Source organism: Podarcis bocagei, assembly GCF_964188305.1.
Source record: "Podarcis bocagei genome assembly, chromosome: 4".
NCBI classification, from domain to species: domain Eukaryota; kingdom Metazoa; phylum Chordata; class Lepidosauria; order Squamata; family Lacertidae; genus Podarcis; species Podarcis bocagei.
Window position 1 is genome coordinate 41,949,665 of NC_138128.1, and position 15,089 is coordinate 41,964,753.

Genomic DNA, 15,089 nt, shown 5'->3' on the forward strand with positions numbered 1-15,089 from the left:
TTATTCTGTTAAGGGGAAGCCTAACTTCAGTCTTGTCCTGCTCTGACAGCATCATGTCTGTGGCAGTTTAGCTACACTCCACAGAGATGATATTTGGGGCCATGGAAACTGGCTGCTAGTGGACACCTCAACTCCCCACCCCATTCTATTAAAATTTACAGTGCAGGTCTCAATGATACAGAGAGTGTGGAATTCCCCCTGCCATCCATCCAGTGACCACAAGGGCAGAACCACACCATGCATTTAAAGTACATTCAAAGCACATATATTTTCCCAAGAATCCTGGGAACTGTAGTTTCCCCCTCACAGAGTTACAGTTCCCAACACCCTTAACAAACTACAGTTCCCAAGATTCTGCGGTGGGGGGGGGCATGTGGTGTAATGTGTGGAGCCATGCATTTTACATCTGCACTGAATGGTAGTTTCTGTACCAAAACCCGGTTTGAAGTCAGATTGAAAGGTCTGGATAATGGATAGTGAATCCAGTGAATCAAATGTTGGCATTTGGGGAATTTGGAGAGCAAACCGTGGCATGTAGAAAGGGGGGTGTTACACAGTAAGTAGCTGGAAACCTGGGACTGCTACTGAAGAGCTCTTAGTAGGCATGATGTGGTGGAAGAGGGGCATATTGGGAGTGGGCAATGATGAGATTTTTTTAGTTGCCAATCAGTGCGTTCTGCTAATGGCTCCCAGCTCCATGTGGCAAATATCCCTATGCATGTCTGCATCCCTATGCAGGTAAGGAGTGTGGACCTTCACAGTTATATAGTGATCCACACATGGCTAGCCCAAGTAAGTCATATCACATCCAAAACATACATTTAACACACATGGCTTTCCCCAGAGAATCCTGAGAACTCTAGTTTGTTAAGGGTGCTGGGAATTACAGCTCTGTAAAATACAGTTCCTAGGATTCCTTGATGGAAGCCATGTGCTTGATGGTGTGATCTGGCTTACTTGGGCTAGATGACCTTAAAACACATCAGTGAAGCAATTCCCCCTGATCTGCTTCTCTGTGTTAGCTTTAAGCCTTATTCTACACATTGAGCAAGTGTGCTGTGCCCATATATTTGGGCTTGCATTTCAAACATGAGCAGAGGGGGAGAAAAGAGACTGTCTTTTGAAACTGTGATTTTTGACTACTAAAGATAGTGACTCTCATGGACCTCAGCCGTCATCCCAGCTTGCTTTCTGCGGTTGTGCATTTCTCACTTCTGCTTCCACTGCTTGTTTCCACTTCTGTTCCTCATTAAATTTAAAAAAGTAAAAACACCCAGAGCCAGAATCCATGTTGTTCACTTTTCTCCTCAACTTCCCACATTCCTACATAGATGGTTTATATTAAATGTAATCAATATTTTCCCCAAGATTTTGCTGCAGCCCTGACGACACTAATAGCACTTTTTGGTATTTTCACTGGGTCTGTATGGGATAAATATTGCTATGTGCACTCCAGTCTCCAAGCCATACTGAGGAAGGACTGATCTCTCTGGTGGGGGTGGGAATTCAGGGGTGGCTGGTGCCCATTGTGACTGGTAGGGTACAAGGCAGGGAGCCCAAAAAGGAGGTGGAGCCAGACTCAGGTTGCTTTCATATTGTTCTTCTAAAGCACCATGATACCACTTTAAACAGTCATGGCTTCCCCACAAAGAATTTTTGGAACTGCAGCTTGTTAAGGGTGCTGAGGGTTGTTAACTTACAAGATGCCTATTCCTGTCACAAAATTACAATTCTCTTAAAAGTCCATCTTGCTTACAGGGAATTCTGGAAATTGTTTAAATTGTTTAATTGGTTTAAAGTGGTATTACAGTGCTTTAAATTTATGGTGTGAATGTGGCCTTAAAGAGAGAGAGAGAGAGAGAGAGAGAGAGAGAGAGAGAGAGAGAGAGAGAGAGAGAGAGAATAAACTAATTCTAGTTTTGTCCCCATCCTCTTCGCTTCTACAAGGGTAACACTGAGACTAGGAAGAAGATAAGTAGGAAGAAAGGAAGATAGATGGGGACTGGCTGAGGTTGGTAGAGCAGTACCCTACTTTCCGTAATAGATGGGCTGCCGTTGCAGTGATTGATATAGGAGACACACACCATAAGCAGGTCAAGAATGTGTGCTAGAAAAAATATTGTCGCGGTTAAAATCCCCCAAAGTGCTTTTGCCAACAGTCTACAAGCTATTGTTGTGTAGGGATGAACCAATGTAAAGGGGAAAGGGATTGGCACTGAAGGTTAAGTAGGGTTAATATTTTTGAACCAGTAATTTCAGAAGAAATGTGGCAAGTTATTTTCACACACTGAAAGCAGCTACTCAGTTTCTACAAGTCTGAGAGACAATTCTTTTAAGGTTTCATATGGATGGTGCCTCTTGGCTACAAAATTAATTACGTTTTGCAGAATGAATGCAAAGATATGTTGTATATGTAGCCTGACTCATCTGAAGAGAAGCTTTTGCATAGGTTTGTATCATTTGAAACACAGGAGTGCTTGTCTGGTCTGATGTACCTACAGTGCAATCCTGTCTCATCTGAAATAAGCCCCATTGAGTTTAATGGGGCTTTATGCTTCCAACGAAAGAGGGCAGAGGGGTACACTATTGATCTTGCTATTTGCTTATGAAGACAGAGTTCCTCTGTATGTAAGTAAGTTAACCACCTGCCCATTGTTTAAAACTGTTCCTGGGGAGGCAATGGGCTATAGCTGATAATAGTCATGCTTGGTCTGCATACACACAGACCATACCTTTAAAGGACATTTGAAACACATTCCTTCCCTCAAAGAATTCTGGGCACTGTAGTTTACCCCTCACAGAGCAACTCTTAACAAACTGCAGATAATTGGTTACATAACATTTATGGACTAAAAAAAATTAACAATAACAAATACTGCTTGTATTCATTGCATTATTTCCATTCCTGACTCTAGAACATGTGAATTGTGGCAGTGGCTGTTTCTGTTTCCATTTCTGATCATCCCTAGCTGCTGTAGTGCCAGAGACTTAATTGGAAAGATGACAAAGGATGTGGCATTGTGCGGACTGAGCTTTCATTTTACTATTCTCCACCACTATATGCTCTTTCTTTTGGTGGGAATGATATTTAGCAATATTTGACATCTGTGCTTTGTGGGGTGTTTTCAGGCATCTGAAGGTGTTCCGGTGCAGTATTTCAACAACTTGGATGATTTGATAGAGTTTTACAAGAAAGAGAATATGGGTCTGATCCGGAGCCTTAAATTTCCAGTCCAGAAGGAAGAGGAGGAGGCAGCAGAGGAGCCAGAGGAGGATATGGGTAAGAAATTCAAAACACAGAAGATTGTGCTCCCAAGATTGTCAGTTTATTGGAAATAACAGTGTTAAATTGTCCAGACCTAATCAATAAAACCTATCAGTTGAATAAGGAATTGTAAATTCTTAGCCTTTGCCCCACTATAAAGGCTGTCTTTCTTACACACACACACAGACACTTACTTCAAGGAGCAGGTGGGCAGAACCACAAGTCTATAAGCCATGCCAGTAGAAATTTTGACTCACTGAATTAGAGGTAGTCTACCATCATGTATGGTGACCAGCCTCTTAGGTGCTCAATAGATGTCCTGATTTTGCTGCTTGCTTGCATTCACCTTGCACAAGTTTTGTGCAGGTCTAGGCAATGATGTTGTTGTTGTTGTTGTTGCAGGTTTGCAGGACAACAGCTTAAACTGTTCTTAATTTTCTAAATATCTGCCCTCTTGACCATTGCTTAGACTCATTGCTTAGGGTAATACATAATGTTATACAACAGCTAATTGCTTTAAGTAACAGGAATAAGCTGCTACATATCCTATAATGGATTTAAGGTTCATTGGCTGTGCATTTTAAATCCTCTATAACAAAGGCGTATTTAGTTCAGTACTTCCACAGAGGTGTCGTTTTCAATTTTCTTTTGTTGCATCTATAATTCTTTTCCTAATTCCAATTTTTCTCATTCACTTAGCACACTCATTGTTCTTTGTTCATTAAAGTTTCTTACTTCAGTTTTAAATGTTCTTTTGTGCTTCTAAGCTGCAGAAGGCAGCTTCCGCACCAGAGTCATTTAGTACTGCTAAAACATAATTTTTATACAGTACACTCATTTGGAACTGCAATTAAAACAGTTGTTTCAAATGTTGTTTAATATTTTGTTTATGTGTCCTACCAATGTGGGCCTTGAGTTACTATTTCACCATTTTAAAACAAAATAATAAGAATAATAAAAAAATTGGAAAGCAATAGTTCAATCACACACACACCCTCCCTCTTCAGGAAGAGAAACTGATTAATTGAGAGGCAATTCAGTATTGCTGTGCCCTCATGGAACAGAAAGCAGTTACAGGATCAGAAGTCACGAAGACAAAGCTTATATAGTTAAAGGCACAGTAGTCCTGGAAAAAACCCAGTAGTCCTGGAAAAAACCCAGTAACAGTTTGCCAGTCTGTAATGAAGATGCTGACACTGCTATTGCATCTAAAGTGATAGCAAGCACCACAAATCAGGTCTGAAAAATGACAACACAGAAAAATCTGGCATAAAATGGGTCATCTAGATTCTGTGTAAAAAGTGTGTAAATGAAGCTTGGCAGTTGCTGACAAAACAGCTAAGGCAGAAGCAACCAAAGTTAGCTGGGGAAAGAGTCTGAAAAGTAATACCACACTACTTTAAAAATGCCATATTGCTTCCAGCTAAGTTTTCATAACCATGGCTGCAGTTCTTGATAATTAGAATTCAGCAAGATCATTAAAAAAAATATCTAACCTACTACTTAAATTTAAATGGTTCAGTTTCTTAATATGCCAGTTGTATTTTGATTGCTCTGCAAGCATAAAGAAAGGAAGCTGATAATTAAGGTTGTACACTTCCACTTTGGTCTGAAGGTGTACATTGTACATGAAACCTCTTCAAAGCCGCACTAGCTCTGGTTGTGAAATTTGTGAATTCTTCATTGATATTTGGTTCCCAAGAGAATGTATTTTGCAAGGATGTAAATTTTTCCACTGCTTGCTGGGTGTGTTTACTGATGTCAATCCACCATGAGATGTAAAATGATTTATTTCATTTATATCCCACCTTTCCTCTAAGAAGCTCAAGAGTACATGGGGTGTTCCCCCAGTCCTTGTATCCTCAGAACAGGGGTACCAACTTGAATAAAATATGGGGGGGGAGGTAAGTCCCACCCTGCATAATTAATCACATGATGTGGTACATGCACACCATTTCAGTGGCAATGCCCATCAACTTTGGGGGGGCTGGCCCCCTCAAATATTTTAGGGGGGGGCGAAGGGACCTTGGCTCCTAGCAGTTGGCTCCTATGCCTCAGAGCACCCCCGTGGCATAAACTTGAGAGACAGTGACTGGCTCATGGTCACTCAGTGATTTTCATGGCTGAGTGGGGATTTGAATCCTCTTAACAGTGCAATCAAAACCCAAGATCTTCGAGGATGAGCGAGTTTGGAATAGGCAGATACTGGGCTGTCTGGCTCAGCCAGTGCTTAGCCAGTGGAATCAAAGCCTGTGGAACCTATGGGTGTAACTGTTTTGGGGGTGTGGCAAGGGCGGGGCAGGTTAAGGAGAGACTTGCACCTATTACAAAGCTCTTTCAGTCCTATCACATGACCTGGCAACCTAGCAGAACTTAGGCCAGCCCAAAGGGTGGTATAAGTAAAACTCTTAAAGGTTTGTTCTCCCGCTGCCAAGCTCAGAACATCGGGGCAACATATGCTGGCTTAGTTTAAGCCAACATAAATTCTGTTGATTTACACAGAAACAGCATAGATACCCTCAGAATAGCACCCAACTGAAAATTCAAAAAGCCATTTAAAAGTAGCATGGAAAGACAGCTGGAGAGCTTTTGGATCTTACTCTTTCCTTCCCCTTTGCGACAGATCCTATACCTGTGCCGCCTCTATTACCTCCACGCAGCATGTCAGTACCACCTCTGGCAACTGAGGCAAAAGAAGATCTTTCTCCAAATGAACATGCCCAGATGGTGGAAGTGAGCAAACCATCCCTTTCCGAGACGCTGCTCCAGCGATTACAGCACCAAGACACCAGCAGGTGAGATCTAGCCATTCATTTATTTGAGGAAGTAGAAACAGTAAGTCTAGAAACGTATTTTACTGTGTTTTGCTTATCACAGCCATTTTGAATAGGGCTCCCAAGGGAGATCCTTTTACTAGATGCTGCAGTAACAGGAGGCGTTGCATGCGGTGGAATTCTCTTTTTTTGTCCCTATATAAAAGGTACAGGAGGCTGTCAACCCTAATAGTGCAAACACAAAAATCTGCCACCTGATAAGAGGGTGGGGCTCAAAATTATTTTGCAGGTGGCAGCTAAATGAGCTGGCTGGGAGTCCTCTCAGGAAAAGGTTAGAAGGGTTGTTTTTGTGTGGGTTGCAGACAGGAAGGACGCCTTCCTTCCCTCAGTATAAGGAGTTACTCATACATAACATAGTAATGAACAAGAAAGAGATAAATAGCTGGTGGAGCATCATGGTCACAGCTGCAGTCGTCTGTGTACATGCTTGGGAGTCAGTCCCATTGGGCTCAGTACAACTTACTTCTGAGTAAAGGTTCATAGGACCAAGCTGTGCAGCACTGAGCTACAAATCAAGGTGCCCCTGCTTTAATTCTTGCCTACAGCACGAAGTTTTTTGTTCACTTTTTATTGCCCCTGTTATCTGCATTATTTACCTACCTTGAAAATGTAGTTTGAACACTCCCAAAATCACTATATGATTGTGAGTTACCATTACAGAAGTGGTGTTGGCAGCTCCCCCCCCCCCCGACAGCTCCCTTCCTTAGAAAAAAAATCATCATTTTTTAAAGGATAAGCAGCAGAATTGGGACCTTCTCCCTGCCACAGCTGCCTCCCCTGCTTCCCTCCCTCCCCTTTGTTCTCAGGTCTGATATCACGCTAGCTCTCATTCACTAGGATATTTTGCCCATTTGCAAGCTCATAAGCCTTAGTAATAATAATAATAATAATAATTTATTATTTATACCCCGCCCATCTGGCTGGGCCTCCCCAGCCACTCTGGGCGGCTTCCATAAAAACCAAAAATACAGTAAAATGTCACACGTTAAAAACTTCCCTGAACAGGGCTGCCTTAAGATGTCTCCTGAATGTCAGGTAGTTGTTTATCGCTTTGACATCTGCTGGAAGGGCGTTCCACAGGGCGGGCGCCACTACCGAGAAGGCCCTCTGCCTGGTTCCCTGTAGCTTTGCTTCTCGCAGTGAGGGAACCGCCAGAAGGCCCTCGGCGCTGGACCTCAGCGTCCGGGCAGACTGATGGGGGTGGAGACGCTCCTTCAGGTATACTGGACCGAGGCCGTTTAGGGCTTTAAAGGTCAGCACCAACACTTTGAATTGTGCTCGGAAACGTACTGGGAGCCAATGCAGGTCTTTCAAGACCGGTGTTATATGGTCTCGGCGGCCGCTCCCAGTCGCCAGTCTAGCTGCCGCATTCTGGATTAGTTGTAGTTTCCGCGTCACCTTCAAAGGTAGCCCCACGTAGAGCGCATTGCAGTAGTCCAAGCGGGAGATAACCAGAGCATGCACCACTCTGGCGAGACAGTCCGCAGGCAGATAGGGTCTCAGCCTACGTACCAGATGGAGCTGGTAAACAGCTGCCCTGGACACAGATTTGACCTGTGCCTCCATGGACAGCTGTGAGTCCAAAATGACTCCCAGGCTGCGCACCTGGTCCTTCAGGGGCACAGTTACCCCATTCAGGACCAGGGAATCCTCCACACCTGCCCGCCTCCTGTCCCCCAAAAACAGTACTTCTGTCTTGTCAGGATTCAACCTCAATCTGTTAGCCGCCATCCATCCTCCAACCGCCTCCAGACACTCACACAGGACCTTCACCGCCTTCACTGGTTCTGATTTAAAAGAGAGGTAGAGCTGGGTGTCATCCGCATACTGATGAACACCCAGCCCAAACCTCCTGATGATCTCTCCCAGCGGCTTCATATAGATGTTAAAAAGCATGGGGGAGAGGACAGAACCCTGAGGCACCCCACAAGTGAGGGCCCAAGGGTCTGAACACTCATCCCCCACCACCACTTTCTGAACACGGCCCAGGAGGAAGGAGCGGAACCACTGTATAACAGTGCCCCCAGCTCCCAGCCCCTCAAGACGGTCCAGAAGGATGCTATGGTCGATGGTATCAAACGCCGCTGAGAGATCCAGCAGAACTAGGAAACAGCTCTCACCTTTGTCCCTAGCCCGCCGGAGATCATCAACCAGTGCGACCAAGGCAGTTTCAGTCCCATGATGAGGCCTGAATCCCGACTGGAAGGGATCCAAATGGTCCGCTTCTTCCAGGCGTGCCTGGAGTTGTTCAGCAACCACTCGCTCAATCACCTTGCCCAGGAATGGAAGATTTGAGACTGGGCGATAGTTGGCCATCGTGGCCGCATCTAAAGATGGTTTTTTAAGAAGCGGTTTAATAACCGCCTCTTTCAGCGGGTCTGGGAAGGCTCCCTCACGGAGGGAAGCATTCACCACCCCACGAAGCCCATCGCCCAGTCCTTCCCGGCTAGCTTTTATAAGCCAGGATGGGCAAGGATCCAGGAGACAGGTGGTTGGTTTCACTCGTCCAAGCAGCCTGTCCACATCCTCGGAGGTAACAGATTGAAATTGATCCCACTCAACTTGACTAGACAGAACTCTAGCACTCTCCCGCCCCGGCCCTGCTCCCACGGTGGAGTCTACTTCTTCCCGAATCTGGGCGATTTTATCTGCAAAAAACTTTGCAAAATCATTGCAGGAGAACATGTGGCCCGTACTGGGCCCCGATGTTGCAGGTGGTTCCGCTAAATTGTGAACCACCTGAAAAAGTCTCCTGCTGCTGTTTTCTGCAGATGCAATAGAGGCGGTGAAGAAATTCTTCTTCGCCGTCGCTATCGCCACTTGGTAGGCTCGACGTTGAGCTCTAACCTGTGTCCGGTCAGATTCGGAATGAGTTATCCGCCACCGGCGCTCTAGCCGTCTCAACGATTGTTTCATTGCCCTCAGATCCGTGGAAAACCACGGGGCTGTCCGGGCTCCATGCAATCGGAGAGGGCGCTTCGGAGCCAAACAGTCAATAGCCCTGGTTAACTCCACATTCCAGCGGGCCACCAGGGAATCGGCTGAAAGGCCATCAACATGGGATAAAGCATCCCCTACCACTCTCTGGAAACCATTTGGATCCATTAAGTGGCGGGGGCGGACCATCCGAATTGGTCCCACCTCCCTGCAGAGGGGATGGGTCGCAGAGAAGTCCAGTTGCACCAGGAAGTGATCTGACCATGGCACTTCTTTCATTTCGCTTTTACTTAGTGTCAGATCACCAACATCCATAGAGGTAAACACCAGGTCCAAGGCATGTCCACGGCTATGGGTTGGGCCAGACTTATTCAGGGACAGCCCCATGGAGGCCATGCTTTCCACGAAGTCCCGAGCGGCCCCTTGTAAGGTCGTGTCGGCATGGATGTTAAAATCCCCTAGGACGACCAGGCTAGGTGTCTCCAGGAGAACATCCGCCACGACCTGAAGCAGCTCGGGCAGGGAATCCTTGGTGCAGCGGGGAGGTCGGTACACCAAAAGGAATCCTGTACTGCCCCTATTGCCCAACTTCCAGAACATGCACTCAGAAAACTGGGTCTTCCCAATAGGACGCCTGGTGCAAACTAATGACTTCCTAAAAATCACTGCAACCCCCCCTCCCCGCCCACATGACCTGGGTTGCTGTGCGTAAGAGAAACCTGGTGGACAAGCAGCGGCAAGGACAGGCCCATCTGCTTCATCCAACCAAGTCTCTGTTACACATGCCAGGTCAAATCCTCCATCCATGATCAAGTCATGGATGGCAGTGGTCTTACGAATCATTGACCTGGCATTGCACAGCAGCACCTTCAGGTCATGTGGGTATCCCTTGCTGATTCTAGTATCCATCCGGACAGGACCAGACCCGGAGGCAGGGATAGTCCTCAGACAACGACTAAACCTGCCTCCTCTGTAATGACATGGTCTGGTCTTAGCGTAACTCCTCCTCCTACCCGTGATCACTGAGATCGGTTGTCCCAGTGCATCCCCCCCTGTGGAACATGCCCCAGCCATTTTGTGGGCTGGGGGCCACTCCCCGGCAGCCCTGAACCCTCCCCCTAAAAACAAAATAACACCTTAAACAAACAAACAAAACCAATAAAACAATACAAACAAAAAAAAATGTAAAAATTACAAAAACATCAAAATAAAAAAAATAATAATTCCCCAAGCCCAACCAAACATCCATCCCACCCCCACCCCCCACATACAAAAAATCCAAAGAAAATTTTTAAAAAAACATTTTAAAAACACTCTGTGCCTCTCCGGCAGTAACAACTGTCCTAGTGAGGCCTGTCAGGCCCCGCCCCGGGCCAGGTGGTAAGTGGCAGGGAGGAGCAGGGCCCTCAGGCACTCACTCAGGGGACTCCTCCTGGGCAGCAGGCCGCAAGCAGCACGCAGTCCTTGTGAGGCTTCAGGCCCCGCCCCAGGCCAGATGGTAAGTGGCAAGAGCAGGGCCCTCAGGCACTCACTCAGGGGAGTCTTCCTGGGCAGCAGGCAGCAAGCAGCACGCAGTCCTTGTGAGGCCCCAGGCCCCACCCCAAGCCAGATGGTAAGTGGCAAAAGCAGGGCCCACAAGCACTCACTCAGGGAGTCTTCCTGGGCAGCAGGCCGCAAGCAGCACACAGTCCTTATGAGGCCCCAGGCCCCGCCCCAAGCCAGATGGTAAGTGGCAAAAGCAGGGCCCACAAGCACTCACTCAGGGAGTCTTCCTGGGCAGCAGGCCGCAAGCAGCACGCAGTCCTTATGAGGCCCCAGGCCCCGCCCCAAGCCAGATGGTAAGTGGCAAAAGCAGGGCCCACAAGCACTCACTCAGGGAGTCTTCCTGGGCAGCAGGCCGCAAGCAGCACGCAGTCCTTATGAGGCCCCAGGCCCCGCCCCAAGCCAGATGGTAAGTGGCAAAAGCAGGGCCCACAAGCACTCACTCAGGGGACTCCTCCTGGGCAGCAGGCAGCAAGCAGCACGCAGTCATTGTGAGGCTTCAGGCCCCGCCCCAGGCCAGATGGTAAGTGGCAAAGGCAGGGCCCACAAGCACTCACTCAGGGGAGTCTTCCTGGGCAGCAGGCAGCAAGTAGCACGCAGTCCTTGTGAGGCCCCAGGCCCCGCCCCAGGCCAGATGGTAAGTGGCAGGAAGGAGCAGGGCCCTCAGGCACTCACTCAGGGAGTCTTCCTGGGCAGCAGGCAGCAAGCAGCACGCAGTCCTTGTGAGGCCCCAGGCCCCGCCCCAAGCCAGATGGTAAGTGGCAAAAGCAGGGCCCACAAGCACTCACTCAGGGAGTCTTCCTGGGCAGCAGGCCGCAAGCAGCACGCAGTCCTTATGAGGCCCCAGGCCCCGCCCCAAGCCAGATGGTAAGTGGCAAAAGCAGGGCCCACAAGCACTCACTCAGGGAGTCTTCCTGGGCAGCAGGCAGCAAGCAGCACGCAGTCCTTATGAGGCCCCAGGCCCCGCCCCAAGCCAGATGGTAAGTGGCAAAAGCAGGGCCCTCAAGCACTCACTCAGGGAGTCTTCCTGGGCAGCAGGCCGCAAGCAGCACGCAGTCCTTATGAGGCCCCAGGCCCCGCCCCAAGCCAGATGGTAAGTGGCAAAAGCAGGGCCCACAAGCACTCACTCAGGGGACTCCTCCTGGGCAGCAGGCAGCAAGCAGCACGCAGTCATTGTGAAGACCTTAGTGGTCTTCCAAGCAGTTTCCCCCCTTTCCTTCACAGTATTCCAGAAGAGCACTTCAAACTCATCCAGGACTATTTGCGAGTTCATGTCACCAGTGATCTTGAGACAGTACAGCAAGCGCCTTGGAATCTCCCTCAGCTGAAGAAATTGCTTGCAACACTTTGCAAAGGACTTTTCAGGTAAACACAAGTTAGTCTGGACTCTGGAGGCACATTTCGACTGGTAGCTAACAGGGAAATTCTGTGTGTACAGAATTTGTATGTTAAGCCTTTCCTGAAGGCTAGTTTACTGAAGCAATCCTGCTGCAAAACCATGTTCCTTTTGGTGGGAGACTACTCTGTTTGCTGCAGAATCTGACCGACAAATATAGATGTTCCTTTCCCTTTTGAGCACACATGGGAATTACTATCAGCTTAACTCTTGTTATCAGTTCTGCAGTTCTACCCACACAGTCACATCCTGTATTGAAGACCTGCATTTTTTTTAGAGCTTCTTGCTTATTTAGCAACGCATCCTAGAACTAAATTCAAGTTTCTAAAGACTGGCCTTTGCAGCTTGTGCTACAGAAAATCAGCATGGCATAATTTCTAGCAGACTCCTTTGGGCTGATTAGCAACAGCTTGTCTGTCTAGCACTACACAGAGAGGTTCTTATGACCACAAATCTCAAATTCATATCTTTCTGCTTTCAGTGAGGTGTCTCGGACTCTTCCTTCTCTAGAGTCCTTACAGATGGTGTTTGACCAGCAGCTGCCTCCAGGGCTCCATCGACATTCTCAGGTATGATCTGCTGGAGGAGGCAGGAGGTGGAGCAGGTTGAAATGAGAACATCAAACTGGCAGGCGATGTGGGAAAGCACTTACTGCATAATTATGCCAAATAACTTGTTTCTTGACTCCAAGGGATGGAGCACACTGCAGGCTTTGGAGCAGGGTCAGCTGCACTGCGCTAACATTTGTTTTCTCAGTTTTATAAGGTAAAGTGCAGCAAGGTTCCTCAGGCCCAAGACTGCAAGTTTGTTGTTACATCTCTCAGTGTATAGTTTTTCACCACCCTTTTAGGGGAAGGGATATAGCATACCTTCCAACATTCGTCAGATGAAAATAGAGACATTCTGTTCTACAACAGTGTCCCCCATGCAGGGGCAGAGGAAGTGTGTGTGTGGTGGGGGCGGGCCGCCCTGGGTGTCACCATTGAGGGGGGTGACAAAATGCTGGGTGGCACTCACCGCGGGGCCTGCAGCGCGCCCAAGCCACGCGTCTCTCCTGGGAGTGACATGGGGGCTTGGGTGCCCGCAGGCTCTGCGCTGCCCCGAATGGTCCACCTGCCGCCTCCTCCTCAGCTGTAGGGCCACTAAGTAGGAGGAGGCATGCAGACTCCTCCGAGGCCCTGCAGAGCATCCTGCCCCGGCTCACCTGCCCCATAGGGGGCTGGCCCTGCTCCTGGGTGCAGGGCATGCACCCCACCCCAGGCACCCAATTGGCTTGCTCCACCGCTGCCCCCATGCAGCCCCTACATACATGTACAGTGGTACCTTGGGTTACATATGCTTCAGGTTACATACGCTTCAGATTACAGACTCCGCTAAGCCAGAAATATTACCTCAGGTTAAGAACTTTGCTTCAGGATGACAACAGAAATCGTGCGGCAGTGGCACAGCGGCAGCAGGAGGCCCCATTAGCTAAAGTGGTGCTTCAGGTTAAGAACAAATTAAGTTCTTAACCCGAGGTACCACTGTACTGCCAGTGGAATAGGGAAAAGGGTATGCTGGCTGAACTGCCCCAGTGGCTGTTGCCAAGAGGAGTATGTAACAATACTGTACCAGCAAATGTCTTGGAACCTTAGATGATATATGCTAAAACTGTGAGGCTTCCATCAGCAATGTAGTCTCTACGGTTGGCAGCTATGACCACTGCCACTGCGAGGGGCCAGGCCACCTCCTTCTCCTCCCCTTGCCCCTGCCCTTTCCCACTCCCTTTCCCCTTTTGGACTCTGCATGACATAGTGAGAAGCCATGGCGGCTTAAGGGTTTTCATGATGGTCCCAGCATTTTCAGGGCAGTTGGAGACTACACAAAGCAGATGCAAAAGGTTCTGGATCCAATCCCTGGCATCCTCATGTGTGGTCCAACCTGTGTGTAAGCAAATCAGGATGCATGTTAAATGAGCAGGTTATCTGAATGGGCCCTCTGCATTCCTCTGGCAAGACTTTCCTTCCATCAGCCCACATATTCCAAGTACTTCTTCCACCTGTGGCTCTGTAAATGTCACCATTTCAGTTTTCCCACGTGGCTTGGCTCTAGACTGCCTTTGCATCCCTTGCTAGCCTCCTCTGCCCAACATGCCAAGTTTGAAATGCATTGTCTTTGATTTATCTGTCCAGCAAATTTGCTTAAATTCCAGGCTGCCGTGTTTCAGGATGCAGGAGACTTGCTGACATAATATAAGGCACTCCAGTGCTGGCTTGTCTTTCTTTTTTCTGACACGTATCACAGATGATCTATGCTTGTGGTACAATTTCAGGCTTCCACTGAGGAGGGAGGGAGTTACTTCACTGGTACCTAACACTTTGCTTCTTCTGCATTATTTCTACTAGCCATCTTGTGACGCCACCCGTGGAAAACTTGTCCAGTTGACTGGCTTGCTTTCTTCCATTGAAGACAAGGTATGGCAATGTTTGTTTTGATTATTTTTAAGTGCTTTTAATACTGAACTTTCAACTGTTGTAAGCCACTCTTGGAGCAGCTGCTGAAGGGCAAGTAATGAGTTCAACACTGGAAACAATAATTCTTCATTGCTCCCTCTTTATTTTCCAGTAGCTTTATTCACACACCTGTCATTCTTATGTCTATGTTTTCTTTATCTGTTTTATTCTGCTAGCCAGGAACTAAAAGTTCTTGTAAGGTGTCTAGCCTCCTTCCTTTCAAACAATGCATAGGTCAAATCCCCAAGCTTCTCCTTTCCATAGATCTGGGCCCCAACTGCATTTAAAGCAGTATCATACCACCTTAAAGTGTCATGGCTTCCCTCCAAAGAATCCTGGGAGCTGTACTTCCTTCAAGGGTGCTGAGAATTGATCCTCTTACAGAGCTACAATTACAAGAGTTCCATGGGAAAAGAGATAGATGGTTAAAAACCGCTCTGGGAATTGCATCTCTATGAACGGGTCCCCTAACCACTCTTAGCATCCTTAGCAAATGACTCTCAGTTTCTCATTTTTTCCAATCTTATGTTCAATTATCCGCATTTGCACATCAGTTGATCACTATTATTTTTAAAGTCCTCATGAAAATTCATCAACATTTTAGTGCAATTTTTTAGTGCAAT

At 47.6% G+C, this 15,089-nt stretch overlaps 1 protein-coding gene across 2 annotated transcripts in view; it reads left to right on the forward strand.

Moving 5' to 3' along the window:
* Positions 1 to 15,089, forward strand: part of INPP5D (inositol polyphosphate-5-phosphatase D) — a 69,654-nt gene that overhangs the window by 23,881 nt on the left and 30,684 nt on the right. The window contains exons 1-6 of one of the 2 annotated variants that reach the window (XM_081191221.1): positions 1,884 to 2,011; positions 3,130 to 3,280; positions 5,889 to 6,060; positions 11,803 to 11,943; positions 12,456 to 12,543; positions 14,359 to 14,427. In XM_081191221.1, the coding sequence (XP_081047347.1) occupies positions 3,202 to 3,280; positions 5,889 to 6,060; positions 11,803 to 11,943; positions 12,456 to 12,543; positions 14,359 to 14,427 (549 nt within the window). In that variant the 5' untranslated portion in view covers positions 1,884 to 2,011; positions 3,130 to 3,201. Of the gene's footprint in view, positions 1 to 1,883; positions 2,012 to 3,129; positions 3,281 to 5,888; positions 6,061 to 11,802; positions 11,944 to 12,455; positions 12,544 to 14,358; positions 14,428 to 15,089 lie in introns of those variants that run through there. The other variant, XM_081191220.1, reaches the window with a different exon arrangement.